We start from the raw sequence: 23,121 nt of genomic DNA, 5'->3' as shown, positions 1-23,121 counted from the left end.
ACATATATATATAAAAAGATGTTATATGGGTGAAAATAAGAAAAATGTGCAACATTTTGTGTAGACGCTGGGCAGTAGCTGTGGTACCCTGAAGAAAACAGAACAGCATTAGCTGGTTGCTAGTGTAGGATGTTTTCTGTTGCTAAATGCTGGTTTTCTGTAGATTAGTTACTACTTGGGCACTTGTTTTTGCCAGGTATCTGTAAGAACTATGTGGACATAGCCACACATTGCTAACAGTTGTAAAATCAACAATATCATATCAATTCAGGTGTCGATGAACTTCAGTGGCCTGTACAGAACCCTGATCTCAATCATAATGAATAACTTTGGGACAAATAAAAGCATTTGCAAGCCAGATTTTTTTTTAAATGTTGTGGAAAGCCTTTCTAAAAGACTAGAAGCTCTTGTGGCCACAAGGAAAGGAATGGCAAAGGTTTTGGATTTAAATGCCATACACATTCATAGTCAAGTGTCCACATACTTTTGACTATATCGTGTATTTGTCTCAGTGTGCATGCATTTTTGCATCTCAAATCGTATCATAACATCACATGCATTACATTACATCCACCGACCAGTGGCGGATTTTTACAGTGACCCTCAGCATGTTTGAAGGACCCACCGAGGTCCCTCTTTCCATTTCCTTCCGATGCTCATGCCCCTGCCTGGACTTGACAGGCCTAACCTACCTCAGTAATACAACATTTTTTAAATGGAGACAGCTCTGGACTGCAGGCAAGCAAGTCTAGCACCTGCACGTACTGATTACACAGTCATGCTGCTGTATCCCATGCAGTATAAATGGCCACTTTTCTCAAACAAACATGGAGAAACACACACACACACACACACACACGAGTTTACACAATATATGGCCAAAACTATGTGGACACCTGACCATGAGCTTGTTGGACATCCCATTCCAAAAGCATGGGCATTATTAAGGAGTTGGGGGACCCCCCCTTCAACCATAACAGTTAATCTCAGGGATTTTTTCCCAATTCAATAAAAAGAGCATATAAGAAGGCAGGTAAGTCTGATTGCTTACACCTGTTAGCAACAGGCAATTAGGATGGGTGTCCACATACTTTTTTGCGATATAGCATTAAAACATTTTGTTTCGAATAAATGTATTCATTAGTTAGAAACTTGTTCACATTAAATATTTTTATTACTTTAAATATGTAAACATATTACAAAGGGAGAAAAGAACAGGTCCAGAAGAGCTTCAAACAAATGATTAAGTGAATAGATACATTTACTTCACAGACTTTAAAAGTATAAGACACTGAACCGTGTATAGTGCTTATACAGAAGAATAAGAAGTTCGGTAACCGTACTGCTTCCGAAACTTTGAAAAGTGCAACACAAGTCCTTATACGTACAATGACGTGCATCCTTCACCTTACCACTGCCCGATGTGAAACAATCATAAATAAATCAGAACAATGCATCAAAACAATTAAACAAAACAGACATATTTTATGGCATTCTTCAGTGACACTAAAGTAAAAAAAAAAAACCCAGACAAACAAACAAAAAAAATCTATATGATCTAAAGGTATTATTCATGCTGCTTTGAAAAATGCTGATGTGCATCACATTTTAAGACATTTTCTTTTTTTATTTAAACCATGAAGCAAAAGATGTGATAATTTACCAGGACTAATGAGTCTCACATACTAGAATAACCTTCATTTGGTTCTGGTGAGAGTCTATTATTCACAGAATTGAGAATTTATATCAACAAAGAGGCATCTGCTTGTAAGAAAGTATGACCTGCAATTCGACTACTTTACCAGCAGATGGCGCCACATTCACATTCAAAACACAGTACTGTACATCATTGGTCTGGAGGCATCTGCTGATAAAGCCGTGGCTATGGATTCAAAAACATGGGAGTACACTATATGGCCAAAAGAATATAGACACCCGTCTTAATTGAGATGTTTTAGGCACATCCATTGCTAAGCAGTGGCAACGGTTTAGAGAAGGCACTTCGGCTGCCTGCACAGAGCCCATGTGTGGAGACAGAACTTTCAATACAGGTTATTAATGAGGTCTCATCAGTTATTTATCAGGAGAACAGGTGGGTAGAATTGTGTTTAGCTAAAAGATTCTATACTTCACACATCTGACCTGAGCTTGTTGGAAACCACTGGCATCAATACAGAGTTGGCTGATCACCTTTTTAACAATATTTTGTAGTGCATCTGTGAAGATTTGTGCCCAGCCACTGTTAGGTCAGGCACTGATTATGGCAATTTAAGCCAAAAGTGACCAGTGGGGTTGAAGTCGTACCTGGTGCAGGCCATTAAATGTCTTAATGGAGTCCAGCTTGTACATAAAACAGCTGGGACTACATCGAAAGCACACGGTAGATGTTATATCATTGATTTAATATGTGTTAAAGCAATGGGGCGTGGTTTAAACAACTAAAGTCAAGAATGCGAAAGGGGCGTCCACATACTTTTGGCCATATTTAGACATTTATATCTCCTGGACTTAACAGATAAGTGTCAAGTCAGTCTTTCAAATGGCAGAAGAACAACTGTGATTCTGTATTCGTACCATATTAATTTCTAATCATGTATTTTTAAATTAGACCTACTGCACCCGACATCATCAAAACACCTCAAAAATGTTGAGGAAGACACAGACTCTAGTTAACACGCCGTCTTTCCGGATGGAGTTTCAGCATCGTCTCCGAGGACCGACCCGGACTGGGCCTTGACTTCTTCCACCTGATCCTGCACCGACTGCACCCACGATTCCAGCTGTTGGTGAAGAGCTCGAACACCCTGCTGGATTTTCTCCTGACGGCCCTTCAGATCCTCCAGCCGCTCCCGGTTTTCCCGAGCTCTCCTCTGCCCGGCGCATTCGGCCGGCTCGGACGGCGCTCTCCGACCCTCCATGTAACTGACGAACTCGTCCGGGGTGAGGCCGAGCGCCGGGCCGTCCAGTTTCTCGATGAAGGCGACCGCGCACGACTGAAAAACATCGGTGCCTGACGTTACAAATATGTTTCGACTAAATGGCCACAAACTCCCACAGACACAAATCTAAATCTTGTATTACATAATACGCTGCTTTTATTTTCCTTGTAATTAATGCTCATGTGATGAAATATAAACATTAGTCTAATCTGGTGCTTTGAATCCATGTCAATTACAAACCCAATTTCCAAAAAACACATTTTATAAAATACAGTAAAAACAATAAGCTGTGATTTGTTTATTCTCTTGGACGTCATTTATCTAACAAATATACAAAAATACATGAATCAACTTGATTCTATTTTGTAAATATAAACTAATTTTGAATTTAATATGCGCAAAACAACAAAAAAAAAGTTTGGACAGGAGCAAAAGAGAGAAAAATTGATTTCTCAAATCACGATTGCTAATATTATAAGTGTTTCACCATCTACGGTGCATAATATTGTGAAAAGATTTAAGGAAACGGTTGATGAACAGAACCCACCAGGTTGGTGAAGTAGTACCCGCTCTCTCCCGCCATCAGGCTGTGCGGCAGGCCGAAGCGGACGACGTAGTTGATGTTGGAGTGGAGACGCGGTGGGTTTGCCCTCAGTACCACGTAGATCAGAGCCGACAGGAAGTCGTCTGCGTTGGCCGGCTGCCCGTTGGCCGAGGCGAGCGCCTGGAAGACGTGGTGACTGCACTTGGAGAGGCACGCCAGTTTATCCTGAGGTGCTCGTTTGGCGTCCATCTCGATGATGGCTGTAGAACAACATCGAAAGCGGTAAACTAGCGGTAAAACACACTAGCACACCAGAGCTGACATCTCAAACTCATGGATTCGAATTTCAGCTCTGATACCGGCAGGCTGGGCGCTTACACAAACGATGATTGTCTTGCGATTCGAGGAGCGTTCCTCATCACTGATGAAATTGCGACCCCCGCCGGCTGCACAGAGACGGGAAATGATGTGATCAGGGTGTGACTGTCGGTCGGTACACGAAGCTGAGCCAAATATGGCTCATCCAGGTCAAAAGATGCAGTCGGCTACTGCACGCGTGTCGGAGGGGGCGTGTGTTAGTCACGGCTCTCCTCAATCAGGAGTGGAGGTCAACATCAGTAGAGAGGAAGCGTAATGGAATCAGGCAACTGAATACAACTAGATTGGGAGGAAGCTCAACTCAGTTTGAAAGCAGAATAAAAGGTAGTTGCTAATCATCACCTGTGATCGCTGGTAGATACGGATCGCTGGCGTCGGCTCCGCCCGTTGGAAAAGGAACACGCAGCATCTGAGGTGTGACCCAGTTCAACGACCTGCCAAATTCAAACAGCTGATTAAATAGAGTAAAAGACACATTTACATTAACGTTCGGTACGCACATCGCACGGCTGCTAAACTATCGTCTCGGCTCTTACTTGATCCTCCGCTGAAGCGTCAGATCCTTCTGTTCATCATCACAGCTGTCGTGGCAGAAGACCCACTTGTGCAGACGGGTCATGATCAGCTTCTCGATGTGTTCCATCATTTGGGAAACCTGCGCCTCGGACAAACCTGAAAGCAAACACGTATACAAGCAAATACTAGGGATGTACCGATCCGATCTCACAGATTTTTAACTGATCGGAAATCGGCTTTACTAATGCCGATCATAACCCGATCTTTTGTTTTACGTCAGCGTGTCCGCTGTGTGGAAATACTTTAAATTGGAAATTGGAAAGTGAAACGAGTCCATCAGCGGTGTAATGTCTGTAATGCGAGCGTTTCACGAGGCGGTGGGAGCAGAGCTGCGTTCATTACTGTAGAATTTTACTGTTTACATGGTGTGTGAGTCGAGGATCACTCCGGTTTACAAAACAATCACTTTTAATCCCAGTATGAAAACTTCAGGACCATAACATACAGCTTTTACGAGTTTACGTGTTACAAGACTGAACGACATCTCAGTATCAAGCACTCTGATTGGCTTAGTTATGTAATCGCTTAATAAAGAAATAAATACACGCTATATTCACTAATTGTCGGGAGCATTTAACACTTTATTAACTTCTTCTGTTACTGTACTGAATAGCGGACAGCCAGAGCCGAGCACGTTATCCCATGCACTATGGAAGCCCAAAAGGGTCAGAACACACTCACTCCATCAAACCATTGTCACAATACAAGCACTTTAAGAACTGGCTTTCCTTCATAACAAAAGAGTGACTTTCCATTTTATTTTGGTATTCAGGTTTTACTGTAATGCTGTTAAGTAACTTATTTGTTTTTTTATATTCAAGTTAAGCTGCTACACCACTTGTGAGTGGAGATTTTTGTTCATTTTTAGTGTATCACTGCATTCAACAGAATTATGTTCTTTGAATATAAAGTTCAAAGTGAAACTGTAATTATCTCACTTCATTTTTACTACAGTACAATGCTGCACTAGGTTTGTTTACCTTTATTTTGTAAAAGAACATTAAGCAATAGTTTGGATGCAGGCAATTTTTTTTCCTACAGCACTGCAGAGCTATTCAGTTGTTAAACATGTACACTGGATTAATCTGAATAACTGTTATGTACTTGAAGTGTGCACCGTGTGAACAGTATTATCTAGTTCTTATCTAGATAATATCTAGAAAACACAAGTATCGGTTTGAGAATCGGTATCGGATCGGGATCAAAATTAAAGATCGGGATCGGCAACAAAAAAACGCGATCGGGACATCCCTAGCAAATACACTTAATGGCCAAAAGTGTTCGTATCCATTCTTTCAGTCCTAAATAGAAAACCCTCAGTTCTCATGTGCACGTTGGCGACCTCGGTCAGTCAGTGGTACTACTGGGACTAAGACTTGGGTCATTTAAGTTTTGCAGCATGGCATCATGGCTTCCTAATTTCCTCTCAGTAAACACAACTCAGCAGCAGGTGATACCCGTGTTACCAAAGTAACACTGTACTTAGGGTCAACCTTCACATTTGGGACACTTAATCAAAATTATTGACCTAAATAGTGTCGATCATGTCAGTCTTTTCAACAAAGAGCCGGAGAACTCACCCCTGAAGTGAACGGCGATATTCTGGTAGAATTCCTGCACCAGATCTGACTGCTTTTCTACAGGCAGATCCTGCAACAAATAATAAATAAACACAGACTAATAACCTTGTAAAATCTAACCAGCATACACAAGAATTCTTGAAAAAAACAAACATGTGGCGCTCAGTTGGCACAGCAGTCTATAACCGCTACTACAGATACTACAGTTTAGCTTTACACATATTAGAGGGGGCATGTGGCTGTGCGTCTGTGATCCATCTCAGCCAGGAAAGGTCCACAATACCTGTGAGACAGAGGGTAAAATGGGATTTATACCCATTGTCGTGGCAATAGCGACACCTACTGTCTGCTCAGAGAACCGTTGCGAGTGGTGGAGAAGTATCTGGGAGTATAGTGTGATGGCAAGTTCACAGTCCGCCTAGCAGTGCAATTGTTGGAATTGTTCATGTGGACATGTGATAGCGCAAAGGTAAAGAAAATAAGCAATAAAGAAAGAATTACACGGTAAGCCTCGATGGTGTTGAGGAAGGAGGTGCAGCGAGACTGCAGTCGCTGCGAGGACGGCTTACGCAGCAGCTTAAGGAAGCTGGGAAAATCTCCAGGCTCCAGGCTCTCGAAGCTCTTCAGTGCTGCCTCCTGCGCTTCAGAGGACTCTACCGAAACAGACAGACAGACAGACAGAGAGGCTTCAGGAATACACGTACAGGTTCAAAAGACTGAAAAGTGGGAGCACGGTGGAGCTAAGCGTGGCCCGGAAATTGTCCTCATACTTTTGCCATACAGTGGAAGCCCTTGATGCACGATATTACTACATAAGATATACAACACCAGTACATTCCCACTCTGTAATACCTTGTCGAGTCGGTGACGAACTTCCCCAGAGGAGTCGCATGATAGTGCTGGGCCGTCTTCCCTTCTCCGCATTTTTCTTCTCCTCAAGTTTAAGCGCGGCATCAACATCAGCATGCAACCTGATGGAGGACACGAATCAAAACATTCAATGTATGCCGCGTGAGAACCTCAACAGTTTATGAGGCGGGTCTGAATATGCTCAGCACTCTTACCCATGATCCTCTTTGGTGGTTTCGGCCTTGCGCGCCCTCTCTCTCCAGCACTTGGAGCAGTAACCCTGCCAGGCTGGATTGCCGTAAAAGCCGCAGTTGTCTTTGCAGAGCAGCTCAGCCTGCGTGATGTGGATCCCTCGCTTCTGTTTAGCCCACATCTTCCTCAGCTCCACTTCTGCACCTGATCAGAACATAATCATGTTAGCATTGTACATTACAGCACTGAGGAGGCACAGTGGTTTAATTGGTCAATGCAACAGCGACTCCTACTGGCACAATCAATTATAATCACTAACAATAATGAGACCACCATGTCATAAAGTTAAAGGACATTATATATATATATATATATATATATATATATATATAAATATGCTAACGGGTTTCAGCAATGCCACTAAAACAACTGGTTGTGTCTGAGGCAAGAATAAGCGCCACTTCTACCCACTGTAACAGTGACCCCTACTGTTTGGTGGAAGAATGAACATGGCCCTCCGTACGTGCTGAGACTCTCTTTGAGTATCAGCTGTTGTGCAAAATAAAGAGTATATGTTAGCTTGCTGCCATGCATGCATATGAATGAATCAATGAATCACTGACTCCCATGAATGAATGAATGAAGAACTACTGAGATCTCACTGAACAAGCCAAGCGGCTCATCCATCCAAGCTTCGCCAAGGCGTTCGGCTCGTTTAATAATAGTGAATCGATTCCCTGAAAAAGGAATCGATTCACTACCATCAACAACCCATCGACACATTTTAGATAAACGCTAAATATAATCGAAACGAATCAGAATGTGTTTGATTTTTTTTATGTAGTTTAACACAATTATTTTATATACCTACAAAACAGTAGGAAAATACATGGAAATAAAGAAAATATTTAAAAGCTGATTCAGAGATTTTAAAACAGCTGTACTTTATATTAAGTTTTAATGCGAGTTAGGTCGCTGCTTAAATGGCTAAATAAATAAAACTACCATACAGACGTGTTCATCATGATGTTCTAGCTGGTGTGTTTTATTCGACATTTATTGGTATATTTAAAACTATTTACTTGCCTAAACGCCAACTTCCCCGGTAGCACCAGCGTCGACTTGTCAATAGGACACGTCCCAAACCACACACTCATCTACTAAAAGTACCTAAACTTAAGCAGTGATGGCGTGACATTCCGAGTAGTAGTGCACTATTCTGATACACTTTATAGGAAGGTTGTGTGTGATTGAGACGAGGCCGAATTGTAACGCGTAAGCAAACCGTTTCCATCGCCACCTGTTGAACTGGAGTTTGCTGCTACGGCTAGCAAGGCTTTATTATTATTAAATTAGCACACAAATGTCACAAAAACGTCGTGTGGGTTTCTCAGTATATACTTTTAATGAACAATAGCTTACAGAGAAATCATTTAAGTGAAGTTTTACAATACACAATAGCCATGGCCAAAAGTATAAGGACAGTGGGAGCTTGGTGGTTATGCTATTTATTACACTAGTAATCAAAAGCCGCACCATTGCTAGGTTGACATTGTTGGGCCCTTAAACAAGCTTTTCACCTTCAGTTATTTGGATTGTATTTAGTCACAATTTTTAGTCATTTTGGATAAAAGCATGACCAATTAGAAACTAAGAAAAGGTCCTTCATTGTTCCAGTCTGACAAAAACTAGGTCCATAAAATCATGGCCACCACAGAACCTTGACCTCAACCCCATTGAACACCTCACAAATGTTCTATTGATGACACAAGGGTCTCTGAGCTGCTGAATTTTTGTTTTCCAAGGGCTGATAAAGGTGTTAAATAAGTTTGTTCCCTCAATGAACAAAGTCACGTGGAAGTGTGTGCTAGCTTGTGACCATTTTTGGCCAGCACGGGTGTTGCTACAATAGGGAATTGGAAATGACTAAGACTACATTGGGGGAAGACCAGTTCGATGTAAGTTTCTGTCCCACAGATAATCAGGGAAAAGCAGTATGTCAAATAGACTTTTTATCCCAGTTATTATCTTCAGTGTATTTTTTCTACTTTTGCATAATAAAAACACAAGATTGACGTTATTGGTTGCAAAAGAAAATTGACACATGAAGCATCAAAATTTTTTTATTTATTTTCTATGTACAGTACAAAACAGTTCTAATTAACCATTAAAATTGTTCTAATTTCTGCTGTTTACAAAATGTCCAATGCCCACTTTTCTTATGTCCACCGATTGCAAGACAAAAATGCAAGACAAAACAACAACAGCAACTTTCAACAGCGTGTAAAAAACAGAGTTAAATTAAATCAGTTTGCAGATATGTAAAGCACATTTTAATCAAATTGCCAACTAGCAAGGTCATGTGACTTTTAGCAGCGCAAAATTATAACTGTTATAATTTGTTATAAATTATAACAAATATTATATTAGAACAGTAGGGGGGGCAGTTACACCTCTTACGCTGAACTAGAAGTCTGTCCAGAGATTCACCTTCTAGGTGCTAGGTGCTCCCCTCTACCATTACGGAGCAATTGAGGCTGGTCCAGCAGCGACTCTTGAGGTCTGGTTAAGGTGCTGGCAAAAATAGTGGACTACACATTAGACACAGTGGCTGGTGTAAAAATGCAACCAGTGACATCACGTCAGCCAACTCAACGCCCAGTCTGCCATCGTTCTCAGCCAGTGTGGGGGTGGTGCAACCGGCAAAGGAACTGTAATTGGGAAAGGGAAATGTCTAAATTGGGCGAAGAAAAAGAACACATATTAATACTGCCACCTACTGTTCTAATGTACAGTATGTCTATGACCATGAGCAGATCCAAAGCTACACACATTTCAAGCACTTGTTTTGGAGACCGCCAGAGGTTCCCAAAAAGTCACATGACCATGACCAGTTGATAGGTGGATTTGCAAAGACGCATTTACAGATTATAAAGCTGGCTCGTCTAGTTGTGCCTTGAATCAATGTCCATGTTTTTTTTTTACTCAGGATTAGTTTCAGGTTCACAGAAAAAGGCATCAAACATAAAACAGCACTTTTGCTTTAATATCAGAGGCAACATGGTCGACATAAACCACATCAGCTTGCAGCTTTGTGTTTCTTCTTCTTCTGTTTCACGATCTGTGGCAGTGGGATCTTAAAGGCAGTCCTAAAAAATAAAAAAACACGAATAAAATAATTTTATCCAAATCAAAGAACACAAAGTGCCAGAGGTCATTTTTTTTAGGAAATAATAAATGTACTCACTCGCATGTTGTGCAGATTGGGCTGAAGTTGCAGAATACTACAGAATCAAGACACAAAACACAAGCAAATAAACCTAAACCATCTATCCATCAAAAGTAAGTGGACACCTGACCATATGCTTGTAAAACTACTGGCATTAATGTTAATCCAATCGGCAGCTATGACAGCTTCCGATCTTCTTAAAAGGCTGCTTTCCAAAGATTTTGAAATGTGTGCCTGTGGGAATTTGTGCCAATTTAGTCCAAGTGGAGAAGCCGTGGCTTACAAGCTTCTTTTCGAGGCATTCTTAGGGGCTTTACAGACAGGGCCTTCGGATCTATCTCAAACGGCTGATTTATTTTTATACACCTTTATCAAATAGGTGTGATTTGTGTGTGTGTGTGTGTGTGTGTGTGTGTGTTTGGCTAATCATATTTACCAAGGGTGCCAGTAAATCTGGACCAGCAGTATATTTTAAAAATCAGCCAATCAGGTAAATAAAAGTCGGAATAAAAGTGCGGGACGTACTCGAGAGGCAGACGGAGCAGACGTAGCCGATCTCTATGAGGCTGCGGTGACAGAAGCAGGCCGCTCTGTAGTCCACGTGCACCGGCGGAGGAAGCAGCAGCTGCGAACGCTGATCTGCATCAGGCAGAAAAACCCACTGTCCACACAACACAAAAAAGGCTTTGTTTTTAAATTTAATTACACTTAATTTAATGTACACTTGGTAAATGAGCACAGATAAACACTACATGGCCAAAAGTATGTGGACGACTCGCATTACAAGTATGACAATCATTTGGTCACAGGTTGCAGAAATCAATAAAAATGATTAATCACCAATAAATATTGTGCCAGAGCGATCTTCTTGGGAATCCTCAGGTACAGGCCACCAGTTATGTCACACGCCTGTTAAAAAAATCGAACAACGTATTTAATCATGTGACCAGAAACAGAATGTAAAGCTTGCTTGACTGTGGACAGTGTCACCTATGTTCTAGCAGTCTTTAGTTCACGTCAGACCTTTTTTAGACTTCATGAGTTCGGGATAGTTTCCGCCTTGCAAACAGACCTCCGTACCCACTAGGGTTTTTATTAGGTGTGGTCAACCTAGCCCTAGTTATATGGGCACAGAGAAATCACCAGCCATGCAGTGTTGCTTTACATCATAAATAACTAGTGATTCTAACTGGTAATATGTTAAGACTGACAAAATGAATTCAATCAGAATAAAATGTAAGGTCACTATATGACCAAAAGTATGTGGACACTTGTCCAAACAACAAGTTTAGATGTTTTAGCATTTACATTTTCAGCATTTTGCAGATGCTTACAATTATGACTGAATACAGTTGGAGCAACTGAGGGTTAAGGACCTTGCCCAGGAGCCCAGCAGTGGTGGTGGTGAGGCTTGAACCAGCAACCACATGATTACTAGTCCAGTATCTTAACCACTGAGCCTCCATTGCCCACTTTAGCCACACCATTTGCTAACAGCTCTATAAAGGCAATGCTTTTACATTTAAACAGTTTAAGGAAGGTCCTTGCATGGTCCAGCAAGTTTGGTGTGGAGGATCTACAGTGGCAAAATTTTGATTTTGGGATGCGAGGTCCTGTATCGTGTTCTTACACACCTGCTGTAAAAGTCCCGAGTCCGAGTCCAACACGCAGGCATCAATCAGGACGTTCTAGTGAGAGAAAGGTAGAGGAATCTGTTAGAACATCATCCATCCAATAATTGTAATCAATAATTGCTCGATATAACAGCCAAGATTTTTATCCACACCTGTTTTTGTGCGGCAAAGAACACGTTCATGAAGTTCATGTACTGCAGAGCACAATCCTCAGCTGCTTTTATCACCTGTAAAGTACACTCTGGTGACGAAGTTTACATAAATCTGTGGACATGTTCATCAGCAAAAACGTCTCTGTGCTTACCAATATCCTCGATTTCATGTCTTGTCCAGCTGGGGGAAAAAAAGACAACAATTCAGGTCAAAGTTCATGTTTCAGAGTGGACAAAGCAAGACAGAAAGACCAGAAATAAGCAAATCAAAATTTTCATTAACTATGGATATCAAAAGTTGGTTTAGGATATTTTATTTTTCATTTAAACATATAAAATCCCCAATCACATCCCACCACCACAGTTACCATGAGGAGGAGTGCAGGCTATCACACCGCCTATCTGACACGTGAAGCCACCAGGCTGTACTTTTCACCAGCCAGCAGCGAACTCCAACATACAGCGATAACACACATGGAGGAGTACGCTATACTTATACTTCAGTATTTCTCTATCGCTCGTGTTGGGTCCTGGACTAGACAGCAGGAGTCACTTTATATATCCATGGTTTTGAAATTGAATGTCCAACAAGCTCTCGACATGGCGTCCACATACTTTTGGTCATAAAGTGTATTAAAAATAAGCCTTACCTTCTAATTCCTTTGACATTCGATGAATATCTGAGAATCAACAATTTAGAAAAATGCTTGGCATGAATTTAAAGCTTTAAGCTGTTTGCTCTGATCAGTGTCACAGTGGGTCTGGACAAGGCCTCTGTCAGTCCATGAGCCCAACAACACTGCTGCACCTGCTACATTTATATTAGTACACACACTACCAGTGCTGAGGATGGTCCAGGTCCACCACCCATATAACATCAGTGGAGGCTCAGGGGTGACAAAATGTACAGTACAGTCAGTAATTGTATAACAACAAGGTTCACCTGAATGGTAGATAATTCTACATACCAGCCTGCTGTGCTCAGAGTGAATATAGTTACAGTTTGAAGGATACAGCAGAGAGCTTTGGCGAGGCATCCAGCCAGTAGTGTGTCTGTCTGGTGTCCTTTCACCTGCGCTTTAAGGTAACAACATTGTCATTACACGCTTTAATTACAGTGCCGTAGAAAAGTATTTGCCCCCTTGCTAATGTCTCCTACTTTTGCATATCTGTCACACTTAACTGTTTTGGATATTTAAACTAAGTGTAATATGAGCCAAAAATCTTCAGCTCTTGAGTTTGAATCTCAGCTCTGCTTTCAGTGTGTGTGTCTGTAGAGGGAGGGACAATGGCAGAACAGGGTTCCGTCGCTGGTGCAAGTGCAGCCTCTGCTGGCCGATCGAAGCGCCTCTACCTGGGGCAGCTGACCATGGACGTGATACCACGCAGCCTTGACCTCCTCGATCAAGAAGGTGTGGCAGCAGTGATAAAACAACGATAAACACCAATTGGCCATGAATTGACTGGGTGACAAAATAGGAAAAAAACGCTCAATAAAAAATAATAAATAAAAATTGCATCCTTAATTAATCAACCATTTAACCAAATTAAATGATAATTGGTTTCGATTAGACTGTTCAATCGAAGCATCACATAACCAGAGAGCACACAAGGCCATGATCAAAAAGGAAAAAAACATAAATAAATTAAATATTAGTCTGAAAATTGCGACAATTCTACAGCTTTGGGACTCCAGTGAACCACAGTGAGATGCACTGACTCCAAAATCAATAAGTCATCCAGAAAATCAGAAAAGAAGCCATCAAAGCTGTGACATGTAAACACATATGAGGTGGAATTGATGTGGATCGACTTACTTCTGGCCATAAGATTCCTGATCTCCTCAGCGATGAGGTCATTGGCGACAGACAGGAGCTCGTATTTGCCGTCACCACTGCCAGCACTGCCAGAGTCCCCCGAGTTCCAGTGCTTGCTGGGGTACAGAAAGTGACTATGGGAACAAGAAACAAGACAGAATATCAATCTTGCTGTTGTAATATTCAAATAATAGCATTAATTATTAATAGAAAACGATCCTAGATCGGCCGTCCTACTTTTCTTGACAGTGGCTAGCTAGGATGGCCAGCTTGTTGGTTCTGTTCATGACCAGGTGAGAGTTTGCCATGACCATCACGGCATCCAGACATTTCGAAAGGGTGAACTGGAAGGAAAGAAAAATAAATAAACTCTTTTACAAGATTTGCATTTCACAGATGCTCTCTCTTTTCAAAAGTTTGTGGACACCGCTCATTATTACATATAAGGAGATTATTACTCCCTCGGACACTCAAACACCTTTACGCGATGATACTTTATAAAGAATCTCAATTTTGGAAAGACACACTAAGCTCTGTTGATCATCCACCACCAGGATGACCAAGGTGATTAAATATATAAATAAACTTTTGACTTTAACCCCACATACACACACGTACCTCAGGTTCTCGCTGAGCTTGCTGACCCCACCAGATCGGGTTCACATCCACCACAATGACCAGAAGACTGATTTCATCCTCTGTTAATCAGAACCCACAGTTAGCTCCTATTAGCACATTAGCATGTCATAAAGCTAAACCTAGCTAGGTGTAAACAATTAGCTAGCAATGTAACGTGAAATGAAATACGCGTGCACTTACAAAACACGTGTAATAAATGTAAACATGACTTATTTATGCCCAACAATCTGCATGAGTTACCTGAAGCCATTGTTGAGTTGGTGTACTTTCACGTAATCATGAAGCGACAGTGTACCGTATTTTTTGTCCGCACCCGTTTTCTAAAATTTCCGCCTCATGTCGTAGGACTGGCGACTTGACTGTTCATTGGACAAACCGCTTGTCAAAATAAACTAATAGCCAATCACAGAGCAGAAGGCGGGACAAAACGGTCCATAGTGACGTGCGTTCAGGTTCTTGGGGTAAGTTATGTGAATCGACTCAGCCGTTCTATATAAGATTCGACTCCTTGATCTCCCAAACGGCTCATAGTTCACTAACACTGTCAATTCAAAATAGTTATGTGTCTATCTAACTTAAAAGGGTTTAATATGTATTTAAAATAACATTATATTGTATTGGGTATTTTAATAAAACATAATTACACGCAGAAGCATAAAAAAAAAAAACACACACAACAGTTAGATGATTCCCAAAACTGTAGCATGTGGCCCTGCTGGCGCCGGACTCACAGCGACCCTGATCACCATAACGCTACATGTGAGAATTACTCAAACTCAAACTCAAAAGAAGCTTTATTGGCATGACAAATAAGGACATTCGTATTGCCAAAGCAAGTTAGAGAAATAATAAAAATAACAATAAGAAAGAACAAAAATATACAAAACAGTTACATGTGCAGAAATATAAAATAGAATAAAATATTAATAAAAACAGTGCAAAAATATTAACAATAAAATCACGACTGCCAACGATCACGTGAAAGAACCGAGTCAAAGAACCGACTCTATTTTGAACGGCACATCTCTACTACCGAATCCAAGAGTGTGAAGCGTGTTGTCTGATTACGGGTGGGAAAAGTAATGCGCCTGCCGGGATCTAAATACTGACTTGGCTTTATATATTGAATAAAAACAGGTGGTAAAAGTGACGCGCCATAAATACATAAAATTACTAAATAAAATAGTATTTAAGCTGTTTATTTATTAGGGTTAGTTTCTAAAGGTGTATAACAAGGTGTCATTCGTTGCATCAGTTATAACGTGTGCATTTAACTTATTGTGTTTATTTTTGCTCCACATCCACCAAAACAAGGATCTTCAGCATGGATGAAGGAGGTAAGATTTACCATTAAACCAAGTTCTTTCTTAAATCCACTCTAATGTTTCCGTTCTGATAACTGGGTGCCGCACAGCTCTACAGACTCAGGTTTGATCCTTGTTTCCTAGGACATGCTGTCGGTGTTTTGGCTTTTCCAAACTGACCCCACCTGTAAATGATGAGTTAATGATGCCCTGGCCAGGTTGCACCACTACCTTGTGTTGAGTGTTATGCTCTAAGTAAATGTGAGTGAGTGAATGAGCCTTGGATTGTACTTAGATTTTGGTTTATGCTCCGGACCCACTGGAACCCTTCTCAATATGAAGTGCTTAATGAAGGTGAGTTGGGTTTAAGTGTGAATGAAGGAGTGAATTGTGATTGCAGCACTCTCCAGAGAATATTCCATCTTGTGGTCAGTGCTGCCATCAGGACTTTTATGAGGATAAAATAGTTATTAATGTTATTTATATGAATTAATTATTATTATGAATGAGTGAACCTGTGATGTCCTGCTACAGTCAGACTGTTTAACACCACACAACCGAATCAACAAACTCAAACACACATCTTGATATTTAAATTCTTGTATTCATACCTGTATGTATATATCGGTTATAATCTACATTATTTTATCTACATATATTGCTATTATTATTATCCATATATTACCACTACTTTACTCATCCATACCTATGCCTGATATACTGTATTCTGTATCTGAGTTGCATACCATATGCTGTATAAATGCACCTTATTTATTTACTTACTTTATTTGTATTAGTTTCTCTTCTTTTGTTTGTTAAAATACTGGAGACCAATAATTTCCTTCAGGATAAATAAAGCATCCATCCATCCGGCCATCTGGCGCCCTTGTCCAGGGGGTGACCTACCAAATCTGAACAGGGTGAATTTATAATGCATTAATACATGAACATATGCATTACGGTGTATAACCTCTTACACCTGTGTTAGTATTAAGTGGTAACTGATGAATGAATGTATGGTTCCTATCCAGGGTGTTTTTCCATCTTCCACTTTGTTTCTAGGTTCCAGACTCAGTGCCACTCTAATCAAACCCTAGATGTGGTGCCCTGCCTAGGGTGTATTTCCACCTTCCATCCCTGTTGTTCCTAGAATCGGCTCCAGACTCACAAACGACTCTTACTACAGAAGAATGAATGAATGTGTTTGTGTGGTTCTGTTTTTGTCAGAATTGGTCGAGTATTTCAGGAAGCAGACGAGGCAAGATCCAGATGTGGCCTCCGCAGTGGCAGCTATACGCTCGCTCCTGGAGTTCCTGAAGAGGGATCAGAGTAAGCTTGCCTTTGCTTCTTGTGTAGACGCCTGGCCGATAGCACTCGTGCGATTCGAACCCGGATCTCAGAGAAGCCCACAAAAATATAACCTTTGCTGATCTCTAGGTGAGACCATCCTGGGCTTGAGAGAAAACCTGACCAAAGCCATCGTCCGACTAGAGGAGGCTGATTCCTCGGTGGCTGTGTCTTCGGGAGGAGAACTCTTCCTACGGTTCATCAGCCTCACATCACTGGAGCATCCTGTAGGTCATTTTGGTCCAAACACTGGCTTTACAGCATCCAGTAGTTTGATTAGCTGTTTACAAATCAACCAATTATCAGATATAGGAATCTGGTGGTGGTGGTGTCTTGCAGTACGTGCTTTGATCTGTGTCTAGAGAGTCTGGGAAGCGACCAAAAGTATGTGCACACCCCTCCTACTTCATGAGTTCGGGTGTTTTAGCACCAATTGCCAGTTTTTCCCAATTTTCCCTTTCTGTTCCATCACGAGTTTGCCGTGGAGTAACTCCAGTGGGCAAACTCCATTGGATCCACACAAGAGGAACTCATGTGAAACTCCTTACAGAGAGTGACTGGAAGCAAAGATTCAAACCAGGACCTTGTTTTGCCACCAGTATAAATTAGATCAGTGTGCATTTTGGAACACAGCCACGTTTATGTTGTGTTTTCTTTAAGCTTGACCCTAAGGAGGCATAGATTGGCTTGGCCGTCTTGTTAGCGATATATCTATAGCCCAGACACTCCCACTCCCACTCCCACTGTTCTGTCGATGTTCATCAAAGCTTTTTGCCCACAGAAAGCATTTGTTCCCGTTTTTTGCTTGTAGGATCTCTCTCAGTGCAAGAACGTCATGGTGGAGAGAGGAGAACTCTTCCTGAAGAAGATTTCCTTGTCCCGAGGCAAAGTGGCCAAACTCTGCCACACCTTTATTAAAGACGGAGCTGTGAGTACTCTAAAAGCTTCTCTAGATGGTTTGTAAATGTTAGAATAAAGTGTATTTAAGAAATCAAAGGACATTGTAAGATCTCAGATCCTGTCATGTACACTTTATGGTCATAAGTATGTGAACATTTCTTTCAAAAAACTAAATCAATATTGTACAAAGTGGGGGCTTTAAAGACATGGTATGGTAAGATGAAGATGAATTGGAATGTTGACTGTGAGCCAGATCTCCTCATTCACCTCTTTTGTGGAGAACCTGCCCAGAAACCAGAGGCTATTATATCCATAAAAAGGTGTTAACTGAATATTAATGCCCATGGTTTGGTATTAAAGCTTATGGTCAGGTGTCCATCTACTTTTGGCCATATAGTGTATACATGCACATTGAAAAGTTCTTATTAAGTTCAGTTTTATTCTGCAGAAAATCCTCACACATTCGTCATCGAGGGTCGTCCTGAAGGTTCTGGAAAGCGCAGCGGCCGATAAGAAACGTTTCACCGTCTACGTCACCGAATCGCAACCAGATTCTGCCGGGTGAGTCTTGCGCGCTTGTTAATTTTTGGGACGTACACATTCTTTACCCTACTGACCGGTTTCTACAGTGGTAGGATCAATAGAATTCAACATTTTTTATTCACCTACACTATATGGTCAAAAGTATGTGAACACCTGAACATTCCTTCCTGAAGACTCTGGGCATTTTAATGCAGATATAACAGCCTCCACTCCACAATATTTTGGAGAGTGTCTGAGCGCATTTGGGTAATAAAAACTAGTGCTGGATGAGACTTGAAGCTTACGTATCCATTCCAATAATTAGTTCCCTAACGTGTTTAACAGGGTTAAGGTCAGGGCTCTGTGCAGGCCACGGACAATCCTCTACACCAAACTTCAAATGTCAAATCATGTCTTTATGGACCTTGCGTACATGCTGAAACAGGAAAGGACCTTCCCCAAACTGCTGTCGCAAAGTTAAAAGCATTTACTTTGTTTCAGATAATTGATTTTATACACCTGTTAGTGATGAGTTTAGCGGTAACCTTCATGTAGCATGAAGTATGTGGAAAGGGGTGTCCACATACTTTTGGCTATACAGTCTAGGCTTGTAAAGGCTATAAATGTCACATTTCTTTTACATCTGTGTGTTGTTTTTTCTTTTGCTTTCAGTGAACACATGGCTGAAAAGCTGCAGAAGCTCAATATTCCAGTCACAGTGGTGCTCGACGCCGCAGTTGGGTAAAATACGCATTTTCAAATACAAATTTACTATACTAACGCCTCCTTCCGTATACCTTTTATTATGTCTGTTTAGGACGGGACTTCCTGACCTAGAGGCAGGGTCAGCCACTGAAAATATCTGTGAGACCGACTGTCAGTGTGATAAATGTTTAGCGAAATAATGACATCACAGTTTGAGGATGCTTTAGAGATTCTGCTCGGTTATTCACTGCCTACATTTCCCAGACTCCCTTGCACTGCTGTTGATTCGTCACAGGATGATAAAGCCAAGTCCAGTACAGACACGGCATGGACAAGGCTGTGTTTTGACTAAAGTGGAGGAATACTAGAGTATAGCGTGTTTCTCCATATGTTACAGCTCTATGTAGGAATCCACTGCAGGCTGGTAAAAAAAAAGACCAGATGGGGTCCATACTTGACTGAGGTCCTTCTCGGGCAGCAGGTTTGGACTCGTCCGATTTGTCTTGTGATTGTAACCGTGATTGGTTTCAGATACATCATGGAGAAGGTGGACCTGGTAATCGTCGGTGCTGAAGGGGTCGTCGAAAGCGGCGGCATTATCAACAAGGTCAGTTGTGCGAATACGCATAAATACTCACGTCATTACAGATTATTAGAACTTTATTAACATGTAATGATTCGATCCACTAGATTGGCACCTACCAGATGGCAGTTTGCTCCAAAGCGCACAACAAGCCGTTTTACGTGGTGGCCGAGAGCTTCAAGTTTGTACGTCTTTACCCTCTTAATCAGCAGGACGTTCCTGATAGATTTAAGGTGAGCTGCGTCCAGTCAGTGGTTTTGGACTCCTAACACATAAGAATAAATCAGAATAAATCTTTCATGTATAAAATACAGTATATGCCCATAAATTGTGCAAATTATATATGAAACTTATATGAACGTACATGTGTGGCACATAGAAATATGTATATAATTATTTATACATGAAAAATAATAAATATAAATATTGTGACATATTCCTTGAATGACGTGAATGTTTGATAATAAGAAATGACATATGCTAGCATACAGCCTATGTTTATATGTTATGTTCATAAAATTGCATATATAAATGTAATATTAATGCTAACATGTATGGATACACCACAAACTACCATATACAAACTAATCCTAAAGATATATTTAGTGTATGTACATACATACTTTTTATATACTTACATCTACGTATATACAGTGTATCACAAAAGTGAGTACACCCCTCACATTTCTGCAAATATTTCATTATATCTTTTCATGGGACAACACTATAGAAATAAAACTTGGATATAACTTAGAGTAGTTAGTGTACAACTTGTGTAGCAGTGTAGATTTACTGTCTTCTGAAAATAACTCAACACACAGCCATTAATGTCTAAATAGCTGGCAACATAAGTGAGTACACCCCACAGTGAACATGTCCAAATTGTGCCCAAAATGTCAATATTTTGTGTGACCACCATTATTATCCAGCACTGCCTTAACCCTCCTGGGCATGGAATTCACCAGAGCTGCACAGGTTGCTACTGGAATCCTCTTCCACTCCTCCATGATGACATCACGGAGCTGGTGGATGTTAGACACCTTGAACTCCTTCACCTTCCACTTGAGGATGCGCCACAGGTGCTCAATTGGGTTTAGTCCATCACCTTTACCTTCAGCTTCCTCAGCAAGGCAGTTGTCATCTTGAAGGTTGTGTTTGGGGTCGTTATCCTGTTGGAAAACTGCCATGAGGCCCAGTTTTCGAAGGGAGGGGATCATGCTCTGTTTCAGAATGTCACAGTACATGTTGGAATTCATGTTTCCCTCAATGAACTGCAGCTCCCCAGTGCCAGCAGCACTCATGCAGCCCAAGACCATGATGCTACCACCACCATGCTTGACTGTAGGCAAGATACAGTTGTCTTGGTACTTCTCACCAGGGCGCCGCCACACATGCTGGACACCATCTGAGCCAAACAAGTTTATCTTGGTCTCGTCAGACCACAGGGCATTCCAGTAATCCATGTTCTTGGACTGCTTGTCTTCAGAAAACTGTTTGCTGGCTTTCTTGTGCGTCAGCTTCCCTCTGGGATGACGACCATGCAGACCGAGTTGATGCAGTGTGCGGCGTATGGTCTGAGCACTGACAGGCTGACCTCCCACGTCTTCAACCTCTGCAGCAATGCTGGCAGCACTCATGTGTGTATTTTTTAAAGCCAACCTCTGGATATGACGCCGAACACGTGGACTCAACTTCTTTGGTCGACCCTGGCGAAGCCTGTTCCGAGTGGAACCTGTCCTGGAAAACCGCTGTATGACCTTGGCCACCATGCTGTAGCTCAGTTTCAGGGTGTTAGCAATCTTCTTATAGCCCAGGCCATCTTTGTGGAGAGCAACAATTCTATTTCTCACATCCTCAGAGAGTTCTTTGCCATGAGGTGCCATGTTGAATATCCAGTGGCCAGTATGAGAGAATTGTACCCAAAACACCAAATTTAACAGCCCTGCTCCCCATTTACACCTGGGACCTTGACACATGACACCAGGGAGGGACAACGACACATTTGGGCACAATTTGGACATGTTCACTGTGGGGTGTACTCACTTATGTTGCCAGCTATTTAGACATTAATGGCTGTGTGTTGAGTTATTTTCAGAAGACAGTAAATCTACACTGCTATACAAGCTGTACACTGACTACTCTAAGTTATATCCAAGTTTCATGTCTATAGTGTTGTCCCATGAAAAGATATAATGAAATATTTGCAGAAATGTGAGGGGTGTACTCACTTTTGTGATACACTGTATATATATATAAAATACAGTACATCACCTTACAGGTAACATATGCGGAAAAACCATTATTGATATAGGGGCATATAAGTCATATGTTACATTTCCATGTGGGTCATTAGGACTCACTGGGTCATTTTAGGTCTGTAGAAAAGTATGTGGACACATGAGCTCCCATTTCACAACCACTGCCATTATTATAGAGTTGACCCCACTTTTCTGGCTGTAACAGCCTTTATTCTTCTTTAAGATTTTGAAGTGTTGAATTGGGATTTTGCAGCCAAGCAAATTATTAAAAGTGGTGTCCATATACTTTTGGCCTTACTATATTATGATAGAGAAGTTCCTGATCAGTCTGTTTGCTCGTTTAGTATAAAGCCGACACGTTGAAAACGGCAGAGGACTTCAACAAGGAGCACCCGATGATCGACTACACCCCGCCGTCGCTCATCACTCTGCTGTTCACCGACCTGGGTGTGCTCACCCCCTCGGCGGTCAGCGACGAGCTCATCAAGCTCTATTTGTAACGCTTTATCAACAGTCACCTGACCTCGATGCAGGGATGAACTCGTGCGTGATGTTTCCGTTTGCCTGGGAAACAACAATGAAAATTGTTCACTCGTGCTTGTCCTGATGTGAATATTCAGATTGCCTTTAGACCTCCATCCTCACTTCATCTCTCCTATTATAAGAATAAAACGTGATCCTAGATTGATGATGAGTTATGTCTCTCTTATTCAGACTCATGTTGCTAGAATAGGAGCGTTCCAGAATGGTATAGTTACACACTATGTAGCACGTAGGATGCGGTTAAGGAGGAAGCCAGGAAATCTATTGAGCAAGAACCACCAGATAACAAGCCAATTGTTTTTGTTGATATCGTCATGAACCGTTTCCAGTTTAGCGATTTAACGTTTTTCATTCGTGTAGCGTTCAGCGTGTAGCAGTACGAGGCGTTCTAGCAATCCTACGGCAATTCAGTTAGCAATCGATCTAAATA

At 41.4% G+C, this 23,121-nt stretch overlaps 3 protein-coding genes across 3 annotated transcripts; 1 reads left to right on the top strand and 2 right to left on the bottom strand.

Annotated features, from left to right (window-relative positions):
* Positions 1–1,168: 1,168 nt before the first annotated feature.
* On the bottom strand, positions 1,169–7,258 carry LOC134335264 (rab5 GDP/GTP exchange factor-like). Its single transcript, XM_063017775.1, has 8 exons — positions 7,082–7,258; positions 6,870–6,988; positions 6,519–6,670; positions 6,018–6,087; positions 4,398–4,533; positions 4,204–4,295; positions 3,487–3,743; positions 1,169–2,993 (listed from the first exon to the last, which is right to left on the bottom strand). Exons 1-8 carry the CDS (start codon positions 7,237–7,239, stop codon positions 2,670–2,672), a joined length of 1,308 nt encoding a protein of 435 aa, XP_062873845.1. The 5' UTR covers positions 7,240–7,258; the 3' UTR covers positions 1,169–2,669.
* Positions 7,259–9,147: 1,889 nt separating this feature from the next.
* Positions 9,148–14,839, bottom strand: gtf2h3 (general transcription factor IIH, polypeptide 3). Its single transcript, XM_063017671.1, has 13 exons — positions 14,770–14,839; positions 14,509–14,588; positions 14,128–14,234; positions 13,891–14,024; positions 13,088–13,150; positions 12,724–12,753; positions 12,226–12,254; positions 12,074–12,148; positions 11,922–11,975; positions 11,128–11,196; positions 10,813–10,948; positions 10,306–10,342; positions 9,148–10,207 (listed from the first exon to the last, which is right to left on the bottom strand). Exons 1-13 carry the CDS (start codon positions 14,777–14,779, stop codon positions 10,138–10,140), a joined length of 894 nt encoding a protein of 297 aa, XP_062873741.1. The 5' UTR covers positions 14,780–14,839; the 3' UTR covers positions 9,148–10,137.
* Positions 14,840–15,584: 745 nt separating this feature from the next.
* Positions 15,585–22,842, top strand: eif2b1 (eukaryotic translation initiation factor 2B, subunit 1 alpha). The gene is made up of 10 exons (XM_063018264.1): positions 15,585–15,666; positions 15,844–15,866; positions 17,061–17,162; positions 17,271–17,407; positions 17,992–18,108; positions 18,529–18,641; positions 19,275–19,343; positions 19,839–19,914; positions 19,998–20,123; positions 22,493–22,842. The coding sequence occupies exons 2-10, from the start codon at positions 15,854–15,856 to the stop codon at positions 22,646–22,648; spliced, it is 909 nt and encodes a 302-aa protein (XP_062874334.1). The 5' UTR covers positions 15,585–15,666; positions 15,844–15,853; the 3' UTR covers positions 22,649–22,842.
* Positions 22,843–23,121: the final 279 nt, after the last annotated feature.

This window comes from Trichomycterus rosablanca, chromosome 21 (genome assembly GCF_030014385.1).
Source record: "Trichomycterus rosablanca isolate fTriRos1 chromosome 21, fTriRos1.hap1, whole genome shotgun sequence".
Taxonomy (NCBI): Eukaryota; Metazoa; Chordata; class Actinopteri; order Siluriformes; family Trichomycteridae; genus Trichomycterus; species Trichomycterus rosablanca.
The sequence above is the reverse complement of the archived record's forward strand: the minus strand, read 5'-3'. Positions and strand labels throughout refer to the sequence as shown.

Excerpts from the sequence above, each read along its gene's own strand:
- LOC134335264 (XM_063017775.1), bottom strand. The coding sequence starts at position 7,239 with ATGTGGGCTAAACAGAAGCGAGGGATCCACATCACGCAGGCTGAGCTG. Across the intron at positions 6,989-7,081 it reads ACCACCAAAGAGGATCATGG|GTTGCATGCTGATGTTGATG; the intron begins GTAAGAGTGCTG and ends GTCCTCCATCAG. Across the intron at positions 6,088-6,518 it reads ACACCATCGAGGCTTACCGT|GATCTGCCTGTAGAAAAGCA; the intron begins GTAATTCTTTCT and ends TATTTGTTGCAG.
- gtf2h3 (XM_063017671.1), bottom strand. Across the intron at positions 12,754-13,087 it reads CCTCGCCAAAGCTCTCTGCT|ATATTCATCGAATGTCAAAG; the intron begins GTATCCTTCAAA and ends GTTGATTCTCAG. Across the intron at positions 11,976-12,073 it reads TCTTTGCCGCACAAAAACAG|AACGTCCTGATTGATGCCTG; the intron begins GTGTGGATAAAA and ends TTCTCTCACTAG.
- eif2b1 (XM_063018264.1), top strand. Across the intron at positions 17,408-17,991 it reads TCACATCACTGGAGCATCCT|GATCTCTCTCAGTGCAAGAA; the intron begins GTAGGTCATTTT and ends TTTTGCTTGTAG. Across the intron at positions 18,109-18,528 it reads CCTTTATTAAAGACGGAGCT|AAAATCCTCACACATTCGTC; the intron begins GTGAGTACTCTA and ends TTTATTCTGCAG.